The following is a 21,488-nucleotide window of genomic DNA, read 5'->3' on the forward strand; positions in this document are numbered from 1 at the left end:
TGAAGCAAACATTGACTCATCCCAAAATAATTTACCTAATAATCAGTAACAGAGTCTGTTCTTGGTAGGCCAGAATGAAGACATACTTTCACAGAGATATCTTGGTACCATTTTTTAAAATATAAACGTATTTCGTACTTACTTTGAAAATGTCTCTAGCAAAAATATTAAAGAAAATACAGTTTGTTTACTTATGTTCATATTGAATATAAGTATATTTACTATATTAAGTATAAAGAGTAAATAATATACACTTAATTCATAACTAAATTTTCTGAGTATATAGTATTTGATTAGAGAAGAGAATGTGCCACCCAGTTGTAGTTTCAGGCAGTAGTCTATATGCCTGCTGACATTGTCCTAGGTATGATAAACTTCACAATCAGAAAATGTATAAAGCAGATGACCTTTATTATAAGAACAGGTCACACGCAAGCAATGTAAAGTCCCAACAGTGCAAAATGACTGTTACCGAAGAGGCAGTTACTGTGATTCAGGGCAAGGATCAACTATAAAGTTATCATCAACACTTACATGAATTTTCTACCAGTTTCCAGCACTACTAATTTGAGATTTGTTAGAATAAATTTCAGAAAAATTTTCAATCCCTCTTTCACCATTTTAAATTCCGCCCTTTTCTCCCCCTCTTTTCCTGCTCACCTTCCTCTCTTATTAATAGAAATTAGCATGAAAAACTTTTATATATCACAGATAGTTCAGTGGTATTTTGTATGAGCAAGTTATGAAGCTGTTTGGTGCTATGTTTATTTTCAAGCTATCGCTGATGGTGCACTTACACTGGGATACATTGTGGGTTTTGCAATAGGAGCTCAAGGTCCTAAACATCTTCAGAATCAAACTTTGAATGGAAAGTAAGTTATCCTATTTGCTTTTCTATTTAGCTTAGGTTGTATAGAATATTTGTTGAATAGATTCTATAACTTGTAAATAGTACACATTTGATTAGTTAAGAGTTTTAGAAAATGTACATAATTGTGAAATAATCTCTCAGAAATGATATTATTTGCAATACTGTTTGATCAACAGTTTAAGTGAATTTCTAGCCAGCTCTCACATCTTAAATTAACCCATCTCTATTAATCTGTGCATCACCACGAGGTTGTGGCCTACTGGTAAGGTTTCATCTGGCATCTATCTTCTGCAGTGGCTACATGGTTTCTCACTGACTCCGCCTACTTTCTCTCAGCATTCAGTTTAGTTTAAAGGCGTAGCTCTATTCTGCCCTATTATAGGGGAAAGTAGCTTCTTTGTTCACTAACCAATAAAATAAACCACATATACAGAAGGTCTTGTGCCATTTCCCTCTTTCTGTTCAAATAAAAAGAAAGATTTTTTAACTTTAACATAGTTAAAATTACATATAACGAAACAGATATCAAGCAATAATTGCAGTTACAATATTTATAACTACTTTATCTTCTATCATAACTAAAGAAAGCTAAAATTAAAATTATTCATAAAATCTATCATAGACTCCAGAAGGATATAATATTACTTGGTAAACAGGAAGTGCATTGTAAGCAACTTCCAAACCTCTAGAATTGATAGAGGCAGTGCTCTGCCTGTATAGTCATCAAAAGTTCTTATATAACATTCTTCTAGGCATCCATATTCAGCCTACAGAACAGTGTCTGTCAGATTTTTCCATGAAGCAGGAAATTTGAACATCTGTTTTGCCTTGTAATGGCAAGTTCATAAGTTGCTTTCTTCTGTGTCCTGCAGAATATCTGGCAGACTCTTCATGAAGCAGGAATCCTGAAGGACAGTCTCACCTCTTTTAGGCAAATTTAGCAGTCATTTTTCTGTGGATCCTACTTGTCTAGTTCACAGAACTAAGCATCAAGCAGTCCAGGCAAGAGCAGTTTCAAATGCTAACAAACTCCATAAAGAGTCTCTTCACTGTGCATAATCCTTTTAAACTAAACTGGTTCTTCCAGGAGCAGATGTGTCTCATTGTCCTGAAAAGTCTTAAGTTCTTAAAACATTTTAAATGCCATATTCCATATGTCTTTGAAAGTTTGGAAGATTATCTATCTAACTGAAATATATTTCTATATATCTAGAAAACCTAACTAACATGACTACAAACTTGAATATCATAGATGGCTATCTATAATCCTGTATTTGTTCTTTATGCATAATATTTTTAAATGAGGTATACAAATACAATATCTTAACCAAGAGCAGAAATACACATTATTGACCTAAAATTTCTCTCAAAGACCTAGATTCATACCAATGCAAATTATTTATATCTATAGTACATACCCCTTGTAAATAAACATTTATAAACAATCATTTAGGGAATTTGGATGTTGTTGTCAAGACTACTTTCTGATGTTTTGGAGTGCTGTTAATCAGGTCTGTCATGAGTATCCTATATGGTAGGTCCATCTCAGCAAGCAGTCCTGAAGCTGTCATGGTTGTTGGACCATTTGGGCAATTGTTTCAGGGGGTATTGTTTGATCAAACCACATTTTTCTGGAAGGAATCCACATGTTTTCATTCTCCATGGAAACAAAAGCAGAACTTCTTTACCAAAGCAACATATCCCCAGACCCAAATTTTGAAATGAAGATACCTATAAAATATGTATGTTGGTTTAGCTTACCAGCATGTATAATGAAATATTTCTCTGTACTTAGCTCATTCATAGTCAAAAATTCAAATAAAACACAATATTATACATAATTTGAGTTCTCTGTGTATATTTTCTTATGTGGCTTATATTTTTACACTATTACTTTTTTTACAAGTTTAACATTTATTATCTTTACTCCTTTAAGATTTCCTTTTTTTTTTAATAATTTTCTTCTTTTTGTTACTCTCTATACTCTTTTTCCCCTCTCTTTATACTCTTTTACTTCTCTCCCCTAAGCCTACATACATTTTTAAACACACTATGTCTTGTTTAGAAATCCTTTATGTCTGAGTCTGTCCTATTGTGCATCTGAAATCTTTTCTGACAAAATGTATTTTAAATGGAAGCAGTGTTGCTGCATGGCACCAGATACTGGCTCCACCTCTCTTGGCCTTTTACCAATGCGGAGGTATTTTACTGCAAGCTTTGGCACTGCTGGGAGGGGGCTGTCCTCACCACCCCAACTCTAGATAGCCTCATGATGCATATAATTTTTTTTTCTGAATTAAAGTTAAATCTGCCATGCAACCCACTGCATGGCCTAGAAATATCTCTGAATATGTCAGTAGGAATCTGCCATGCTCATCTGCCTGTCCATGCCTAGCAGATCTTATCTGGCTGCTTGTCCATGTCAGGGTGCTGAATGGTAGGTGGTAGGCATGATTTCATCTACTTTCCTCCTAACCACGAGCATGCATACAAGCACCCATGCCCACAAACATCATTCAAGTGCTCCAAAGCCAGACCTCTCAAGAGAGTAAAGCTGTTTGTGCTTGCAAATCAAGAAGCCACCCTGTGAATTTTTTGCAGCTACTGCTGATTCAGGAAGACCTCCATTCCTCTCTTAAAGAAGCCATGGCACCCCTATTTGCTGCCAGAAAACAGCCCACTTGAAAATAAGTTCTGGAGACCAAGAAGCCATGCTTAACTCTGCTCTTTTGTGTCTAGAATTCATTTTCAAGCTTTATCAGATTTTTTACATGGACGTAGTCAACCATGTTGGTACCTTCTCATTTGTTCATGGCTGCCAAGACCTGAAACAATCACTCAGAAACTATATTATTTGCAACATCTATCTATCTATCTATCTATCTATCTATCTATCATCTATCTATCTTATATATATCTTATATATATCTATATCTATCTCTCTATATATATATACACACACACACAAACACATACTTATGAGCAATAGAGGAAGGTCAGCAGCAGCAAGCACCTGTTTCTTTTCAGAGTACCTCAATTGGGTTCCCAGCACCTACAACTGTTTGTGACTTCAAGTCCAGAGTGTCTAATAATCTCTTCTGAGCCCTACATGTGATATAATAAATACATGCATGTAAAACAGTCATATACATAACATAAAATAAAATGCATATAACAAGAGACTTAATAATAATTACTTAAACAAGTATTCTAGGTATATTTGGCATTTTGATCAAAATCAAGCCACTTATTTCAGCTAAATTCACATGTCAAATTTCTTTCTCTGAGAGAATACAGCATGCTCTGTCATTTTCTCTACTCTTCTTAGTGTTGTTCAAAGAAGATTTATTATAGTCTTCATTAAATATATATCAGAAAAAAGTGCATGGGATGCTCTAGTCAGTTGCATAGGGGAATCATAAAAGCTTTTTGTTGTGGGAATCCCCTTTGTGTGCTGTGATTGCCATTAAAGAATAAAGAAACTGCTTTGGTCTACAGCAAGGCAGAACTTGGCTAGGAAGGGAAAGCTAGGCTGAATGTTGGGAACAAGAAGGGAAGAGTAAGAGAGAAGCCATAGAGCTGCTTCCAGACTCAGACATGCCGAAACTTTGCCAGTAAGCCACTGCCACGTAACAATTAACAGATTAATGGAGATAGTTTAAATTAACACGTAAAAGTTAGCCTTTAAGAATCTAGAGATAATGCCCCAAGCAGTGATTTAAATAATACACTTTTTGTGTGACTCTTTTTGGCATAAATTAGGCAGGCACCCAGGAACCAATGAACAGCCTCTTCTCCAAAAAATTGGCACCAATGTGGTTGGCTAAAATCATGTAAAACCTGAGAAAGCATGAAAAGGAATTCTAGGCACTAAAAAAACATATATAGTCACTATTTTGTTTTTCCAAATGGGCTTTGCTTGGGGTGGCATGCTGTGGCTCATTTAAAAAAGGTCTTACTGACTTAGCAGTCGCAGCTGTGTGGTTTCAAAACAGCAGCTATCTGGCTTTGGGCAATTATGCTAGCATGAATTCTGATTCTTTTGGGAACCTGAGCATTTGGATGAGGTTTGTGAGCAGCATGCTGTGGCTTGTTTGGTGGCAACATGGATGAGCTGTGTTCCTGGAAGTATGACAATGTGCATGGCAGAAGAGACTCTGCCATGCTGTACTGGGTAGGGCAAGCAGAAAGTACCATACACAACCTAGTAATGGCACAGCTTAATTTTACAAAGCACTTAGCATTTTAAAAAGCACTCCTGAACAGTACAGAAAAAGAATTACAGATATGCAATAATGACCAATCCATATGGAAAAGAACTCTTAATATGTCACAGTGTTGGATGAATGTATGTAAGTTTGGGAGAGAGAGAGAGAGAAAAAAAGTATAGTCATAAAATAAAGTTAATGCTTTTTAAAAATAACGGTGAAGTCTTTAAAGAGACAGAGTACAGATAGTCATAGATTAAAAGGAGTAAAAAAAAAGCCATGTAAAAATGGAAAAATCAAAGAAGGTCTGGATTATGTATATTATTGTATTTACTTTGAATTTTTGACTGTGAATGAGCTAAGTACAGAGAGACATTTCATTATATGGGCTGTTAAACTAAACCAGCATGTAAATTATAAAGGTATCATGATTTCCAAATTTGGGTCTAAGGATATGTTTCTTTGAAAAAGAGGTTCTTCACTTGTTTTTGCATGTAGATGAGAACCTATGGATTGCTTCCAAACTGGTATGGTTTGATGGAACAAAATCCCTCAAGGTCACTGTGAACACCCCTAAAATTTGCTATGCCCAAAAATCAGCAAGAAGTATTATGGAGAAAACTATGCCCATATTCCCAAATATTGTCTATAAATGTTTATTTATATTTAAAAGGAGGATATTATATAAGAATAATTGGCATTTGTATGGACCTTGGTTTATTGATACAAATTTAAGGTCAATTTTGTTATATGTATGTATTTATGATCTTGATTAAGGTATTGTGTTTGTGTAGCTCATTTAAAATGTAATGATAATTAAAAAATATAAGTTAATAGATACTCATCATAATAGTCAAGCTTGTAATCATGTTAGTTTGTCTAGATGTATAGAGATATATATCAGTAAGAGAGGTATTTTTCAAATCTTTCAGACACCTTCAGAATATGGCATTTAAAATGTTTTAGTAACTTAGGAATTTTCTTTTTTTTTTTTTTTAATAATTTTTTTTATTAAGAAAAGAAGAAAAAAACATAAACAAAAAACAAGTTTCCACCTCCTCCCAGCCTCCCATTTCCCTCCCCCTCCTCCCACCCTTCTCCCCCTCCTCCCACCCTTCTACCCCTCCCCCCACTCCTCTCCCCCTCCCTCTCCAGTCCACAGAGCAGTCCAGGTTCCCTGCCCTGTGGTAAGTCCTAGGTCCTCCCCCCTCCGTCCATATCTAGGAAGGTGAACATCCAAACTGGCTAGGCTTCCACAAAGCCAGCACATTAAGTAGGATCAAAACCCCGTGCCATTGTCCTTGGCGTCTCATCAGCCCTCATTGTTCGCCATGTTCAGAGAGTCCGGTTTTATCCCATGCTTTTTCGGTCACAGTCCAGCTGGCCTTGGTGAGCTCCCAGTAGATCAGCTCCACTGTCTCAGTGGGTGGGTGCACGCCTCGTGGTCCCGACTTCTTTGCTCATGTTCTCCCTCCTTCTGCTCCTCATTGGGACCTTGGGAGCTCAGTGCAGGAATTTTCATGACAATGAGACATATCTTCTCCTGGCAGTACAAGCTACTTCACGATGAAGATGGGCATCAAAGAGACTCCTTATGGAGTTGGTTAGCCATTTGGGCAAGAAACTGCTCTTGCCTGAACTGTTTGATGAGCTAGACATGCAGAACCTGCAGAGAAATGACTGTTGCTCTTGCCTAAAGGTAAGACCATCCTCTGGAGCTCCTGCTACATGAAGGAGTCTCCTAGATGTTCTGCAAGACACAGAAGAAAGTGACTGTCAAACTACCAATATAGGTGGAACTACTTTTGAAATTTCCTGCTTTATGGAAAAGTACTGGACACTGTGGGCCTGTAGGCTGAAGATGGCTGCCCTAATTGTACAGAAGAACTTTGGGTGACTATCCAGGCAGCGAGATGCCTCTATCAGTTCTAGAACTTTGAAAGTTGCTTACAGTGCACTTCCTCCTTACTTCAGTAATATTATATCCTTCTGGAGTCTTTGATGGAGTTGAAGAATAGAAAGATATAGTTTTCCTAAGTTATGATAAATGATAAATTAGATATAAGTATTATAACTATAACTCTTACTTGATGCCTGTTTTATTATTTGTAATTTTACTATGTTAAAGTTAAAGCTTTCCTTTTTATTTAAACAGAGAATGGGAGGTGATGTGGGAGTCCCTTCTGTGTTCTGTGATTACCATTAATGAATAAAGAAGTTGCTTTGGACCTATATAGCAAGGCAGAACTTAGCTATGCCAGGAGAGCAAGGCTGAATGCTTAGAGAAAGTAGGGCAGAGTCAGAGAGAAGCCATAGAGCTCCTTCCAGAATCTGATATGCCAAAACTTTGCCAGTAAACTATTTGATGTGATGAGTCACAGATTAATGCATATGAGTTAAATTAATATGTAAGATTTAGACATTAAGAAGCTAGAGCTAATTGGCCAAGCAGTGATTTAAGTAATACAGTTTCTGTGTGATTATTTTGGGTCTAAGCTAGCTGGGCAGCTAGGAACCAACAAGTAGCCCCTTCTCCAACAGATCTTAATTTTAAAATCACTTATTTCTAGCAAGAAGAAATATTTTTTTTGCTTTCAGCAATATATCTATTTATATATAAATATAAAATATGAGCAAACTGTCAAAGATATTGCTTATGTTTAGTAGTTTATTGTAGGTTTTGCATTTGTCTGAGGCTTCCATTCTTCTTGTACACAATTATACACACTTTGAAACAACCATGTGACATGCTGTTAACAAAACATACGAGTGGATTCAAAATAATAAGAAACACTAAACTTCTTGATATTACAAGTGGTATGGAGCCAGGGTCATGAAGAAGAGATTTCAGATGATATGTGACTCTGAGAGTCAGGTGCCATGTACAAGAGAATCTGTGTAAGTTAAAGTGCAAGGCCTCTTGCCCCAGAGGTCCAGGTGTAAGGTGTCAAGGGGCAGGATAAAGAGGGAAGACTTGTCTTCCAGGGGCACAGCTGTTAATGGAGATAATTTTGAATCTGTACAAACAGGAACGTCTGCCACCTGAGGAGTGTCACTGAAAAGGAAGGTGGGAAAGTTAGGCTCTGATGGGAGGAAACACACCACACAACTGAACATGAGCACCTGACCCATATCAGCAAAACCCAAAAATTAACTGTGACAAATTACAAATGAATGCAAATTAGTAGGAAATTCTCTTCCAATCTCTGCTATTTAAGATCTGATTTTTAAATAACCCTAATTGAAATTTTTTATTTTTCTCTGTTCAAGCACGAATGAGTACAACTTTCGGCAAGGGCAGAAAAGTTGGTGGAGTGGTTATTTTGCATTTGCTGTGTTTTCATGGTTTCCACTTTTACCACTTCTGTGCTTTCCAACTAGGTTACCTGGTGAGTATAAAAATATTTAATTATTTAGAGTCATTCTTTCTCTTGGCTCCCATTGTCAAAGCATAGATAAACTACATTTACTTATGAATATGTTTCTCCTACTAGTGTTGCTCTGTAATAAACAAATAATATCATAGTGTTTTCAACCAGTATCACATTCAAATATTTTTTGTGCTACATTTTCACAATTATAATTTTAATACTCATTATTTCCTTTTTGATACCCTTTATATTTTAACTGTGCAATCTTTTTTAAAAGTGAAGAATACATGAATCTATTTACCTAGTGTTTTAGTCAGCATTCTCTAGAGTAACAGAACTTATAGAATGAATATCTCTTTCTTGATACATACATGTACACACACACACATACTCCCATACACACAATATGCCATAAATATGTATGTTAGGATTGTGTCATTAAACATCAGTTATTGAATGTGGCTATTGAATTCTACAATAAGTTAAGAATTAATTAATTCAGCCATAGGAAACACATTTCTAGCAGTTAAAAGGCAGACATCGTGGTCGACTGCATAATCGGGCAGTGCAGATGCAAGAATCTTTTATAACCAAGAAATTGTCTTTTGTGAAGCACTACTATAGAAGAATTTGCATTCAAAAATATGTGTTGGTCTTAGTTTGTTTAAAATAATTCACTTTTCTTTCCATGAAAAATTGGGATTATTGTAACATATGTATATTTTTCTATGGACTTGGACATAACAAAAGATTGTTTTTCTTGTGATCTATAGGCGCAAACAAGCTAATGCTTGAGAAAGAAAAGGAACCTCGCCCCTTTGACGAGAGACTTAAAGATAAGGAATTTGGATATGGTTTCAAGGATTTACTTCAGGCTACTAAGGTAAAGTAAAATGCTTTTGTTAACAAGCCTATTGAGTTGACTTTTTTAATTTTCTTATAGAGTTAAGGAAATGGCAAAGTCTCTAATTTAAATTCATGTGAAAGTTTCAGAACTTCTTAATTAAATTTCTCATTTTCTTTGTAATGGAAAGGAAGACACCCCCCCCTTTTTTATCTGGCATTGGTAGGGACCTGTCTAGTGCTGGAGACTGATAGTTTTAATTGATTTTATATTATTTTGTGTTATTCCCTTTGAAGAAATAAATAAGACATTTTAAGAAAGGTCATGAATTGGAAGAATTCTGTTGTCAACACATATTTCCCACATACAAAAAGTCTCATTACTAAATACAAAATCATGCGTTTCTATAGATGTTAAACAGGACAACTAATAACACATTTCAGGATTGAGAGGAAGCTCCTTCTAACACTGTAACTCTATTGTCAATGTTTTTTATTCTATTTATAACATTCTTTCTGGTGTATAGATTGTATGGTTGAAATTTTTATGCACAAATGTCATCCATTTTTAGTGAATTTTACACTCTGAATAAAACTTCCAAAAGGCTTCAAAATAACATTAACTGAATTTTTCTAACTCACATTGCAGTTGCATCTATGCATTCCCAATTTCCCATTATTTTCTCTTTTCTGGAGATATTTGTTGTTTCCCTGCTCATTGTTCTAATCAAAATATTCTATTCCTTTTAAAAAATATTTTTATTTTAAAACTAAATCATAACATGGCCTTTTCCCATTTCCCTTTCTTCCCTCCTTCCATTTCTGTGTACCCCCATATCACTTGATCTTTATCAACTGTGGAGAAGCACACACCTAAGAGCAAAGGAAATAGCCTACTAGGGAAGAGGTTAGTATTCCTTTTAAAGTAATTATTAGCTATTTGTTTCATCCCTACTCCTTTCCCTACACATAATCCCTTTGAGTTTATGAATTGTAGCTTTTTTGTTATTTATTTAATGGATAATATCTACATATAAGCAGATACAAACCATATTTATCTTTTGGGCTTTGGGCTACCTCTCTCAGGATTTTTTTTTTCTAGTTCCATCCACTGTCTGCAAATTTTATGATGTCATTGCTTTTAACAGCTAAGCAATACTCCCTTGTGTAAAATGTATCACATGTTCTTCATCCATCCTTCTTTTGAGGGATATCTGTTATTCTTTGTTACTGGCTATTATGAATGTAGCTTCAATGAACATGGTTGAGCAAGTGTCCTGTGGTAGGATAAAGCATCCTTTGGATATGTGTACAAGAGTGGTATAGCAAGATCTTGAGATAAATAGATTCCCTCTTTTCTGAGGAATAACCATATCAATTTTCTTTTCATTTTATTGGACCTCACAAGCCCATTTTTGCATGCAGTCATGGATAGACTTTATTTTTTATTGATATTTATTAAGCTTTATATTTTTCTCTGCTCCCTTTCCTGCCTCTATGCTTCCTCTTCAACACTCCCCCAAGGTCCCCATGCTCCCAGTTTACTCAAGAGATCTTGTCTTTTTCTACTTTCTACCTCCCATGTAGATTAGATCTATGTAAGTCTCTCTTAGTGTCATCGTTATTGTTTAAGTTTTCTGGGATTGTGGTTTGTAGGCTGGCTTTCTTTGCTTTATGTTCAAAAACATAAAGTGAGCACACATGATAATTGTCTTTCTGTGTCCGGGTTACCTCACTCAAAATAATGTTTTCTATCTCCATCCATTTTTCTGCAAAATTGAAGATGTTGTTATTTTTTCTGCTGTGTAGTATTCCATTGTGTGTCCCACATTTTCATTATCCATTCTTTGGATCAGGGGCATTTAGATTGTTTCCAGGTTCTAGCTATGACAAACAAAGCTGTTATGAACATAGTTGAGTACATATCCTTGTGGCACAATTGAGCATTCTTCGGACATATACCGAAAAGTTGTATTACTGGGTTTTGAAGAGGGTTGATTCCTAATTTTCTGAATTCACCACACTAACATTCAAAGTGGTTGTACCAGCTTGCATTCCCACCAGGAATCCAGAAGTGTTCCCTTTTCCCCACAACCTCTCTATCATAAGTTGTCATCAGTGTTTTTGATCTTGGCCATTCTTACAGGTATAAGATGGAATCTCAAAGTTGTTTTGATTTGCATTTCTCTGATGACTAAGGATGTTGACCATTTCCTTAAGTGTCTTTCAGCCATTGTAGGTTTTTTCTGATAAGAGTTCTCTGTTAAGGTCTTTACTCCATTTTTTTAAAATCTGTTGTCCATAGCTATTTTGATTCATATCTCAGTCTTCAATCCAATTCCCTTATCAATGTGTCTGCTTTTATTACAGCACCCTGCTTTTTATCACTAAAACTTTTGAAATAGGAAATGCTGATATAATCAACAATTCTTTGATTGTTCAGTATTTATTCATCATCCCTGGGTTTTTTAATTTTTATTTTTGTTAACATATGAAGTTGAGAATATTCCTGTCAAGGTCTATAAAGAATTGTATTGGAAGTTCAAGGAGGATTGCACTGAATTTGTAGATTGATTTTTGTAGATTTAACATCTTTACAGTATTAATTCTACTGATAGACACACAAGGGAAATCTTTCCAGTTTCTGATCTCTTCTTGAATGTCTTTAACATCTAAAAAATTTGATTATATGTGTAATTCAGTTGCTTGGTTAGAGTTATCACATATTTTATATTGTTTGTAGTTACTGTGGAAGGCAATATATCTCTAAATTTCTTCATCAATCCAATTGTAATAAATATATAGGAGTGTTACTGATTTCTGTGAGTCAATTTTGTATCCATCTACTTCATTGAAAATGTTTATCAGCTGTGGGAATTGACTGGTGAAATTTTTGGGATCATCTATGTATACAATCATAGCATCTGCAAATAAAGATATTTTGACTTCTTCCTTTCTGACTATATCTACATGATCTCTTTCAGTTATCTTACTTCTATAGCTAATATTTGAAATTCTAAATTGAATAGATATGTAGAAAAATGGACACCCTTGTCTTCTTGATTTTAGTGGAATTGATTTAAGTATCTCTTTATTTTATTTGATGTTGGCTATGGGTTTGCTGTAAAGTGCCTTCATTATCTTCAGATATTTCCATTGTGTCCATAATTTCTTTTGGAATTTTGTCATGAAGGGTATTGGATTTTTCAAAGGCCTTTTCTGCACCCAATAAGGCGATCTGTCGAGGACCAGCCTCAACAAAAATACATTTCCCCAAAGTGGAGTCATGAGAATTTAGAAATATAGTAAAGAATATGAAGACACAAATAAAAATAATATAATGCAGAAACATATGGGATAGTATTGGAAGGGAATTTCTCAGTGAGTTCTAAATATTTGCCCATTTTTAATTTCCAGCTGGTTAATATATCCCTGACCCCAAAAGGTAGGATTAAAACAAAAAAGTGCATTAACATACCAATTGAATGTCATGGACTATGTTCATCATGCTCACACCCTAGACTTACACCCTAGACCAAATACTCTGTAGACAACCACTCCCTCGGTGAAATCCCAGGTTATTTCCATAAAGAGAACTGGAACTTAGTTTGATCTTTAGACTTTTGCTTTAGGTGGGAACCAGCTACTTCCCTATTTCAGGAGCACAAGGTCTAGCAACTAGCCACACCTGTAGACTTGAGAGAACAGAACTCTCTGATTTACAACTAGGTGGTGTTATGCCCAGATTCAGTGACAATCATCAGAGAAAGCACTAGTGACCAGAGAAGATCAGACTGCAAAAGCAAGGTTACTCTTTTTATTAAGTACAGGTTAGCCAGGAACTTCCATCTCCAATACCCCATAACAGTAAGTTAGAGAGCAAATTTAAAAAGTTCCTTTGCAAGGTTAGTTTTTAAAGGTAAAACTACAAGCAAGCCTTTATGAATCATTTTTGGCATGGGTGCAAGAGCTTTTGCTCTTTTCCAACATGCTTTGTCAGTTTGTTCTTTGTTTTCTGAGCAAGGTTACTCAGTCATCTTTATCACCAGATGGCTAAGCATCCTTGTGTTTTGGAATCTTCTGGGTGGGAGGGGGCAGGAAAGCACTATCTTTCTGGGAACATGAAGCTAGTCTGTGTTTCTAATTTTTAAACATTCTGCTAGGAAATTCTCATCACTTTGAAAATAAGGGGTGAGGGTCTCACAGGTGGGACCTTTGTTTGAGTTAAAAGCACAATAACCTTGAATGAAGTAGAAACAAGTCCCAAACTCTTTGATTTTGGGCTCTTTGGGCCTCCACCATGATCATGTAATTTTTTTCTTTTGGATTGTTTGTATGTTGGATTGCTTTTATTGATTTTAATAAGTGAAACAAATACTTGCACCTCAGAGATGAAGCTTTCTTAATCTTAGTGGATATTTTATCTGTTATTGGATTTGGTGTGCAAGTACTTTATTGAATATTTTTGCATCTATATGCATACATGAAATTGGTCTGTAATTCTTTCTTTGTTGGATCTTTATGTGATTTTGGTATCAGGGTAACTCTGTCCTCAAAAATGAGTTGTACAACATTCACTTTGTTTCTATTTTTTGGAATAATTTGAGGAATATTTCCATCAGTGGTTTTTTCAAAGTCTGGTAGAATTCTGCACTAAAACTATCTGGCAATGTTATTTCTCTGGTTGAAAGTCTCTTGATGAATGCATGTCTTTCACAAAGGATTTTAGATCTCTTTAAATTGCTTATCTAATTTTGGTTTAACTTTGTTATATGATATCTTTTGAAAAAACTATCCATTTCTTTTAGATTTCCCAATTTGATGGAGTACATATTTTTTTAGGTATTTATGTATCATTCTCTGGATGTTCTTGTTGTTTCTTGTTTTGTTTGCATTTCTATTTCATTTTTTTAAAACTTTTTATTGATTATTTGTGGATGTAACATCATGTATTCCAATCCCACTGATCTTCCCATCCCTCCATTTCGGCCCTCTGTCTTCAAAACCTCGACTCCCCCCCCCCCCAGGAAAACAAAAAATAAAAATGATAAATTTAAATAAATAAAGTTAAACAAAGCATCTCTCTGTGGAAGCTATAGTGTGTCATGATGTGTCACCCAGCCAGCCTGCCCTTTTGCCTAAACAGCTTTATTTGCAAGTGTTCATTGTAAGGAGTCATTGGCCTGATTCAAAGCCAATGCTACATCATCAATACTGGATCCTCATCAGAAGTTCCCTGTCATGGAGACGCTTCAGCTTTGGGTGTGTAGGACCAGATGCTTCACATGTTCCAGCACTTATTAGATGGGATAGATGTTAGAGTCTGCTAATTCAAAGCCCTGGATCTGGAGCGCAGAGGTAGTTGAGTCGATGAGCCCTCCTCTCCCAAACCCTCAACATCAGGGCCAGCTCTCTTACTTTGCATGTGTAGGAGGGCCCAGCTCTCCTGCCTGTGGTGGTTGGCAAGTGGTAGGACTAGCTCTCTGAGCTCATACCTTAGGACCATCTCTCCCACACCCACCCAATCAGTGCCAGTTCTACTGGGTACCCTGTTGGGGTGCAGGGCCCCTCTCTAGTGAGTGCTATAGCTGGCAAAGTGCAGAACCTCCTCTCCCACACCACACTAGGAAGGGGGCCAGCTCTACCACTCTTGCATAGGGACAGGCCCAGCTCACTGAGCGGTTCAGTGGGTGAGGGTCAGGAGAGGCTCTGAACAGCAGCACTAAGGCATGAACATGGCTCCAGGCAATAGCCCAGACAAGGGACATCCCATTACTTTTGATGGTAACATAGGCCACAGGCATTGACCCATACTTTTCTTATGCAGGACTATGGACGCAGACATGGCCCTTTGTGGCAGCACAGGCAGCTCATCTTCAGGGCCGCAGGTGACAGTGTCGGCTACTCACATTTGCTGTTCCTTCCCACCTTTGCATCTCCAGTTCTGTTTCTCTTTAGAGTTCACAAACCATTCCACTTATCTTTCTCCACCATCTTTCTACCACATATTTGTTTATCTTAGTGGGTGTCTCAGGTGTCTTCTGTCATACCTTCATATCATGGCTCGGGAAAGTGGGATCTCTCTAGTGTTTCTCAAGCACCTGTGGATATGGGCAAGGCTATTTCTGGAGTCCTCTACCCTCCTGGGCACAGTAATACTAGGCAGACCTTTGGGTTTTCTTTTCCTGCCCAAGTCCAGTACACTGGGTGGGCCCCTTAGCCATTTCCATTTCTGATTTTGTTGATTTGGGTCATTTCTCTCTGTGTTTTAGTTAGTTTGAATAAGGATTTGTCTATCTTACTGTGGTTCTTAAAGAATTAACTCTTTCATTCTTTGTATTACTCTCTTTGTTTCTGTTTCATTGATTTCAGTCCACAGGTTTTTTTTTTTTTCTTGCCATCTATTCCTCTCGGGTTGATGTCTTCTTTTTGTCTAGAGCTTTCTGGTGTGTTACAGAATTGCTAGTATGAGATCTCTCCATTTTTTAAAAATGTTGACACTTTGTGCTATGAACCTGCCTCTTAGAACGGTCTTCAATGTAGTCCTTAAATATATAGAATATGCGATATATTCATTTTCAAAGATTTCCAGAAAGTGTTTAAGTTCTTTATTTCTATTATGACCTACTTTATTCAGTAGAGCATTGGTTGTTCCGTTCTCAGAGGTTTGTAATTTTTTCTTTTGTTTCTGCTGTTGGTGATATCCAGTTTTAATCTGTGGCTGTCTTATGGAATGAAGGGAGTTACTTCAATTTTATTGTATCTATGGAAACTTCCTTTGTATTTGAATATGTAATCAACTTTGCAGAAGGTTCCATGAGGTGCAAAGAAGAAGAAGGTTTGTTGTTTTGTATTTGTGTTTAGCATTCTATAAATACAGTAGCCTCATTAGATTTATGACATCTGTTATCACTAGCATTTCTCTGTTTATGCTGTGTCAGTTTGACCATTTATTGCTCAGCATTGCATACTGAAGTCTCCTATTATCAGTGTGTGAGGGTCAATATGTGATCTGAACTGAAGTAGTGTTTCTTTTACAAAAGTGGCACATAAACATTTAGAATTAAATGTCATTTTGTTGGATATTTCCTTTGATGAATATGTAGTGCCATTTCCCATTTCTTCTGTTTAGTTCTGATATCAAAGTCTATTTTGTTACATATTAAAATGACTATACCAGTTTGCTTCTTAGGTCCATTTGGCTTGAACACCTTTTACCAACCCTTTACCCTGAGGTGATATACAACCTTGATGTTTCTTTAATTTGGCAGGTTAGATCCTGTTTTCACATCCAATCTATTAGCTTGTGTCTGTTTATTGGGACTGAAAACCATTCCTATTACTTTGTTATGGTTGTTCTTTGTGGTGGTGGTGGTGGTGGTGGTGGTGGTGGTGGTGGTGAGGGTTTGGGGGTGATGGTGGAGGCGGTGTTTTGTGTTTGTGTGTGTGTGTGTGTGTGTGTACTGATTTTCTTTTTGTTTTGCTCTTGTGAGATTGTTTATTCTTTATGTTTTCATATGTGTAGTTAATCCTTACGTTGGAGTTTTCCTTCTATCCTCCTCTTTAGGGCCAAATTTGTAGATATTGTTTAATTTGGTCTATCATGACATATCTTCTTTTGGACATCTATGGTGGTTGAAAGTTTTGTTGAGTATAGTAGTCTGAGTTGGCATATGTGGTCTTTTAGAGTCTGCAAGCATATCTGCCAGGTCCCTTCTAGTGTTTATAATCTTCTAGTTTAATTCTAATAGATCCGACTTCATACATTACTTTGTCTTTTGCCCATCAGCTTTTAATATTCTTTCTTTGTTTTATATTTTTAGTTATTTGACTATAAAATGCCTAGGGGACTTCCTTTTCTGTTCTAATCTATGTTTTGTTCAGTATGATTTGTATACCTTTAGATGCATCTCCTTCTTTAGCTTATGATTTGTTGGAAGAAATTTTTTGGGCTTTAAGCTAGATTTCTGCTCCTTCCTCTATTCCTATTATTCTCCTCATACTTTGTTGTTCCATCATGTGTCAGATTTCCTGCAATTTTATGTGAGTTTTTTAGATTTAACCCTTTCATTGGCCAATGTATCCATTCATTCTATCACATCTTCAATGCCTGAGATTCTTTCTTCGCTCTCTTACATTAATTTTGTGAAATTTGGATTTGTAGTTTCTGTTCTAATTTCTAAGTTTTTCATTTTCAAATTTTGTTTAATTTTCTTATTTCCATTTCAGGTTTTGAACAGTTGTATTCATTTCCTTCCAGCGATTTTTTTTATTACCTTGGATTTCTTTAAGTGATTTAATTATTCTTTTTCAAAGGACTGTTGTAGGAGTCCTCTTGTGTTTCCAGCTGCCCAGGCTCCCAAAACAACCACATAGAAACTATATTATATGCAGTACTGTTTGGCCAATAGTTTAAGCGTATTTCTGGCTAACTCTTAATATCTTAAACTAACACATCTCTATTAATTTGTGTATTGCCATGTGTCTGTGGCTTACCGGCAAAATTTCAGCATGTTTGTCTTTTCTGGTGGCTCCATGGCTTCTCTGTCTCTCTGTCTCTCTGTCTCTGTCTCTCTCTCTGTCTCTCTGTCTCTCTCTCTCTCTCTGTTTCTCTGTCTCTCTCTCTCTCTCTCTGCCCTTTTTTCTCTGAGCATTTAGTTTAGTTTTACATGCCAACCTCTATTCTGCCCTGCACAGGCCCAAGACAGATTCTTTATTAACCAATGCTATTCACAGCATACATAGGGAAATCTCACATTATAAGGACCTCTATCATCTTTATACATGGTATTTTTTAAATGTCTTTTGCTTTCGCTTCAGCTATTTTGGAATACTCAGTTCCTGCTGTGGTAGGGTTGCTGGGCTTTAGTGGGGATATATTATTCTGAATGTCATAGACTCTGTTTTTATGCTGGAGACAAGGCATCTGGAATTGGGATGAATATAGATTAGATACCATTTCTTGTTTGTCTTGTTTTCACATGGGTGTTCTGTGTCCTTGGTCTTTGTTTTCTCTGTGTACTTTAGAAAAGTGTGCTGACTGTGTTGTATGGTAGGAAATATTCTATGCACCTCACAGTTGTGACCACTTGGCGTTCCAGGTAAAATATGTTTCTGGGTCTTGGGAGCTAACTCATGTGAATAGTAATATGCTAGGTTACAGAAGTACTTTACAAAATATAGGAAAGCAGAGGATAAGCAAAATAAGGATCTGCTTATTTGGTTTACTTAGAATGAGGGTGGATAGTGAAGAGAGGTTACACCAGAAAGTCATCTATAGTGTTGAGAACGAAAATAGGGGATTAGATATGTTTCTTTTTTTTTTAACTTTTTTTTTATTGAGAAAAGAAAAAAAAAACAAATTTCCTCCTCCTCCCAGCCTCCCATTTCCCTCCCCCTCCTCCCACCCTTCTCCCCCTCCCCCCACTCCTCTCCCCCTCCCTCTCCAGGCCAAAGAGCAGTCAGATTTCCCTGCCCTGTGGTAAGTCCTAGGTCCTCCCCCCTCCGTGCATTTCTAGGAAGGTGAACATCCAAATTGGCTAGGCTCCCACAAAGCCAGCACATTACGTAGGTTCAAAACCCTGTGCACTTGTCCTTGGGTTCTCATCAGCCCTCATTGTTCGCCATGCTCAGAGAGTCCAGTTTTATCCCATGCTTTTTCAGTCACAGTTCAGCTGGCCTTGGTGAGCTCCCAATAGATCAGCTCCACTGTCTCAGTGGGTGGGTGCTCCCCTCGTGGTCCCGACTTCTTTGCTCATGTTCTCCCTCCTTCAGAATGGCTAAAATAAAAATCTCCAATGATAGCCTTTGCTGGAGAGGCTGTGGAGGAAGGGGAACACTCATCCATTGCTGGTGGGAATGCAATCTTGTGCAACCACTTTGGAAATCGGTGTTTCGGTTTCTCAGGAAATTCGGGATCAACTTACCCCTGGACCCAGCAATACCACTCCTGGGAATATACCCAAAAGATGCCCTATCACATGACAAGAGCATTTGTTCAACTATGTTCATAGCAGTATTATTTGTAATAGCCAGAACCTGGAAACAACCTAGATGCCCTTCAATGGAAGAATGGATGAAGAAAGTGTGGAATATCTACACATTAGAGTACTATGCTGCGTTAAAAAACAATGACTTCTCAAATTTTGCATGCAAATGGATGGAAATAGAAAACACTATCCTGAGTGAGGTATCCCAGACCCAAAAAGATGAACATGGGATGTACTCACTCATAATTGGTTTCTAGCCATAAACAAGGGTCACGGAGTCTACACTTGGTGATCCCAAAGAAGCTAAGTAAGAAGGTGAACCAAAGGAAAAGCATATAGTTGCCCTCTTGGCTATGGGAAGTAGACAAAATTGCCGGGGAGAAAATTGAGATCTTGGGGGTGGGGTGGGATGGGGGTAAGGGAAGATGGGGAGAGAGGGGGGAGAGGGGGAGAATGGGGGGAGCTTGGGGAAGGGGGAGGATTGGGATGAAGGAAGGTTGGATGGGGGAGCACGGAAGCACGGTTCTTAGTTAAGGGAGCCACCTTAGGGTTGGCAAGAAACTTGAACCTAGAGTGGCTCCCAGATACCCAAGCCGAGGTCCCCAGTTAGTTCCTTGGGCAGCTGAGGATGGGGAACCTGAAATGACCCTATCCTAGAGCAATACTGACGAATATCTTGCATATCATCATAGAACCTTCATCTGGTGATGGATGGAGACAGAGACAGAGACCCACACTGGAGCACTGGACTGAGCTCCCAAGGTCCCAATGAGGAGCAGAAGGAGATATGTTTCTTCTTAGGAGAATTTTCAGTACACTAGCTTAGAATTTTTTAATTGGGTTGTTTGAATTCTTTGGGTTTTTTTTTTTGTATATATTACGGAATACTTTTTCTATTTACTTGGTTGTCTGTTCTTTCTATTATTGGTCTTCTTTGCAGAGAAGAAACATTTTAATTTCACGAAAGTCCACAGCTCCATTGTTTGTAGTTTTTTCCAGTTACTGGCATCATATTTAGAAAGTCCATTATTTATCTTTAAATGTAGCCCCCACTTTATCCTCCAGTAGTGTCACAGTTTAAGATATAATACTGGGATCTTTGATCCAGTTGTAACTGATATTTATTCGTGGTGAAAGGGAAGAATCAAATTTGATTCTTTTATCTATAGATACTCAAATCTTCCAGCACCATTTGTTGAAGAGGCTAACTTCTGCAATCTATCTTTTTTATATTTTTTTTATCAAAACACAGGTGGCTGTAGTTGCATGGAGTTATATCTGGGGCTTTTATTCCATTGATTAGTTAGTCCAATTTTGCTCAGGTACAATGCTCTCTTATTATTATGGTGTGTAGTGTAACTTGAAACCATGTACTGTGATACCTATAGCAGTGTTCTTACTGTGCAGAATGGTATTGGCTATCCTTACTCTTTCATATTTCCATGTGAATTTTAAGATTTTTTTTTATTTTTGTGAAGAACTGAGTTAACATTTTTATCTGTGGATTGAATTAACTTTGTAATGGTAGATGTGAACAGGAACTAGGGCTCTAGCATGTGCATGATATAACTTTTGCTGTTAGTTGAGATCTTTCAAATCTAAATGGATATACTATAGATTTATTTTCACCTATTCTTATTCTCCAACCCTTATTTTTATTAAACATCAAAAAATAATTTAATTTTTTAAAATCTCTTTGTTCAGACTACTCTTGAATATTTAACCTTTTTTGGGTCTTTGGAGTTGAGGGTTTTAGGAATGAAATACCACAGCTGGCCAATTTAATATTAATTATATATAAATATTACATGCACATAGTTTTTTAACAATGCAGAATCTAAACAACTATAACTACTTTACATTGTTAAATGTTAAGCTGAAATTGTTAACAATATTTTGTATAATTTAAGAATTGGTGTTTTAAAGTCTGTTATCATTTAAAATTCTTTGCTAAAATGAATTAACTATCTATATTAATAGGTATCATTGTGGTATCTCACATACTGAAGATAGCAGACACTTACTGAATCATAATAATTAGTTTCCCATCATCCCACTTTTATAACGTCTTAGTATTGTAGTATTTCAGACACTCTTTTGAAAATACTTATAAAATTAAACAACAGATTATTGGAGGCCATGGTCATCCCACTGTACAAAACCACAAAAGCTCATTCATTCCTTGCATCATTTTGTACCACCTTTC

The 21,488-nt window shown here is 36.7% G+C and overlaps 1 protein-coding gene across 1 annotated transcript in view; it reads left to right on the top strand.

The window, feature by feature from the left end:
• LOC121433390 (solute carrier organic anion transporter family member 6A1-like) overlaps positions 1-21,488 on the top strand; it is a 96,185-nt gene that overhangs the window by 11,083 nt on the left and 63,614 nt on the right. The window contains 3 exon segments of the mRNA XM_041631754.1: positions 776-872; positions 8,350-8,468; positions 9,224-9,333. Of these exon segments, the coding sequence (XP_041487688.1) occupies positions 776-872; positions 8,350-8,468; positions 9,224-9,333 (326 nt within the window).

Source organism: Microtus oregoni, unplaced genomic scaffold, assembly GCF_018167655.1.
Source record: "Microtus oregoni isolate MIOR12 unplaced genomic scaffold, Mior012 000038F_ref0000394, whole genome shotgun sequence".
NCBI classification, from domain to species: Eukaryota; Metazoa; Chordata; class Mammalia; order Rodentia; family Cricetidae; genus Microtus; species Microtus oregoni.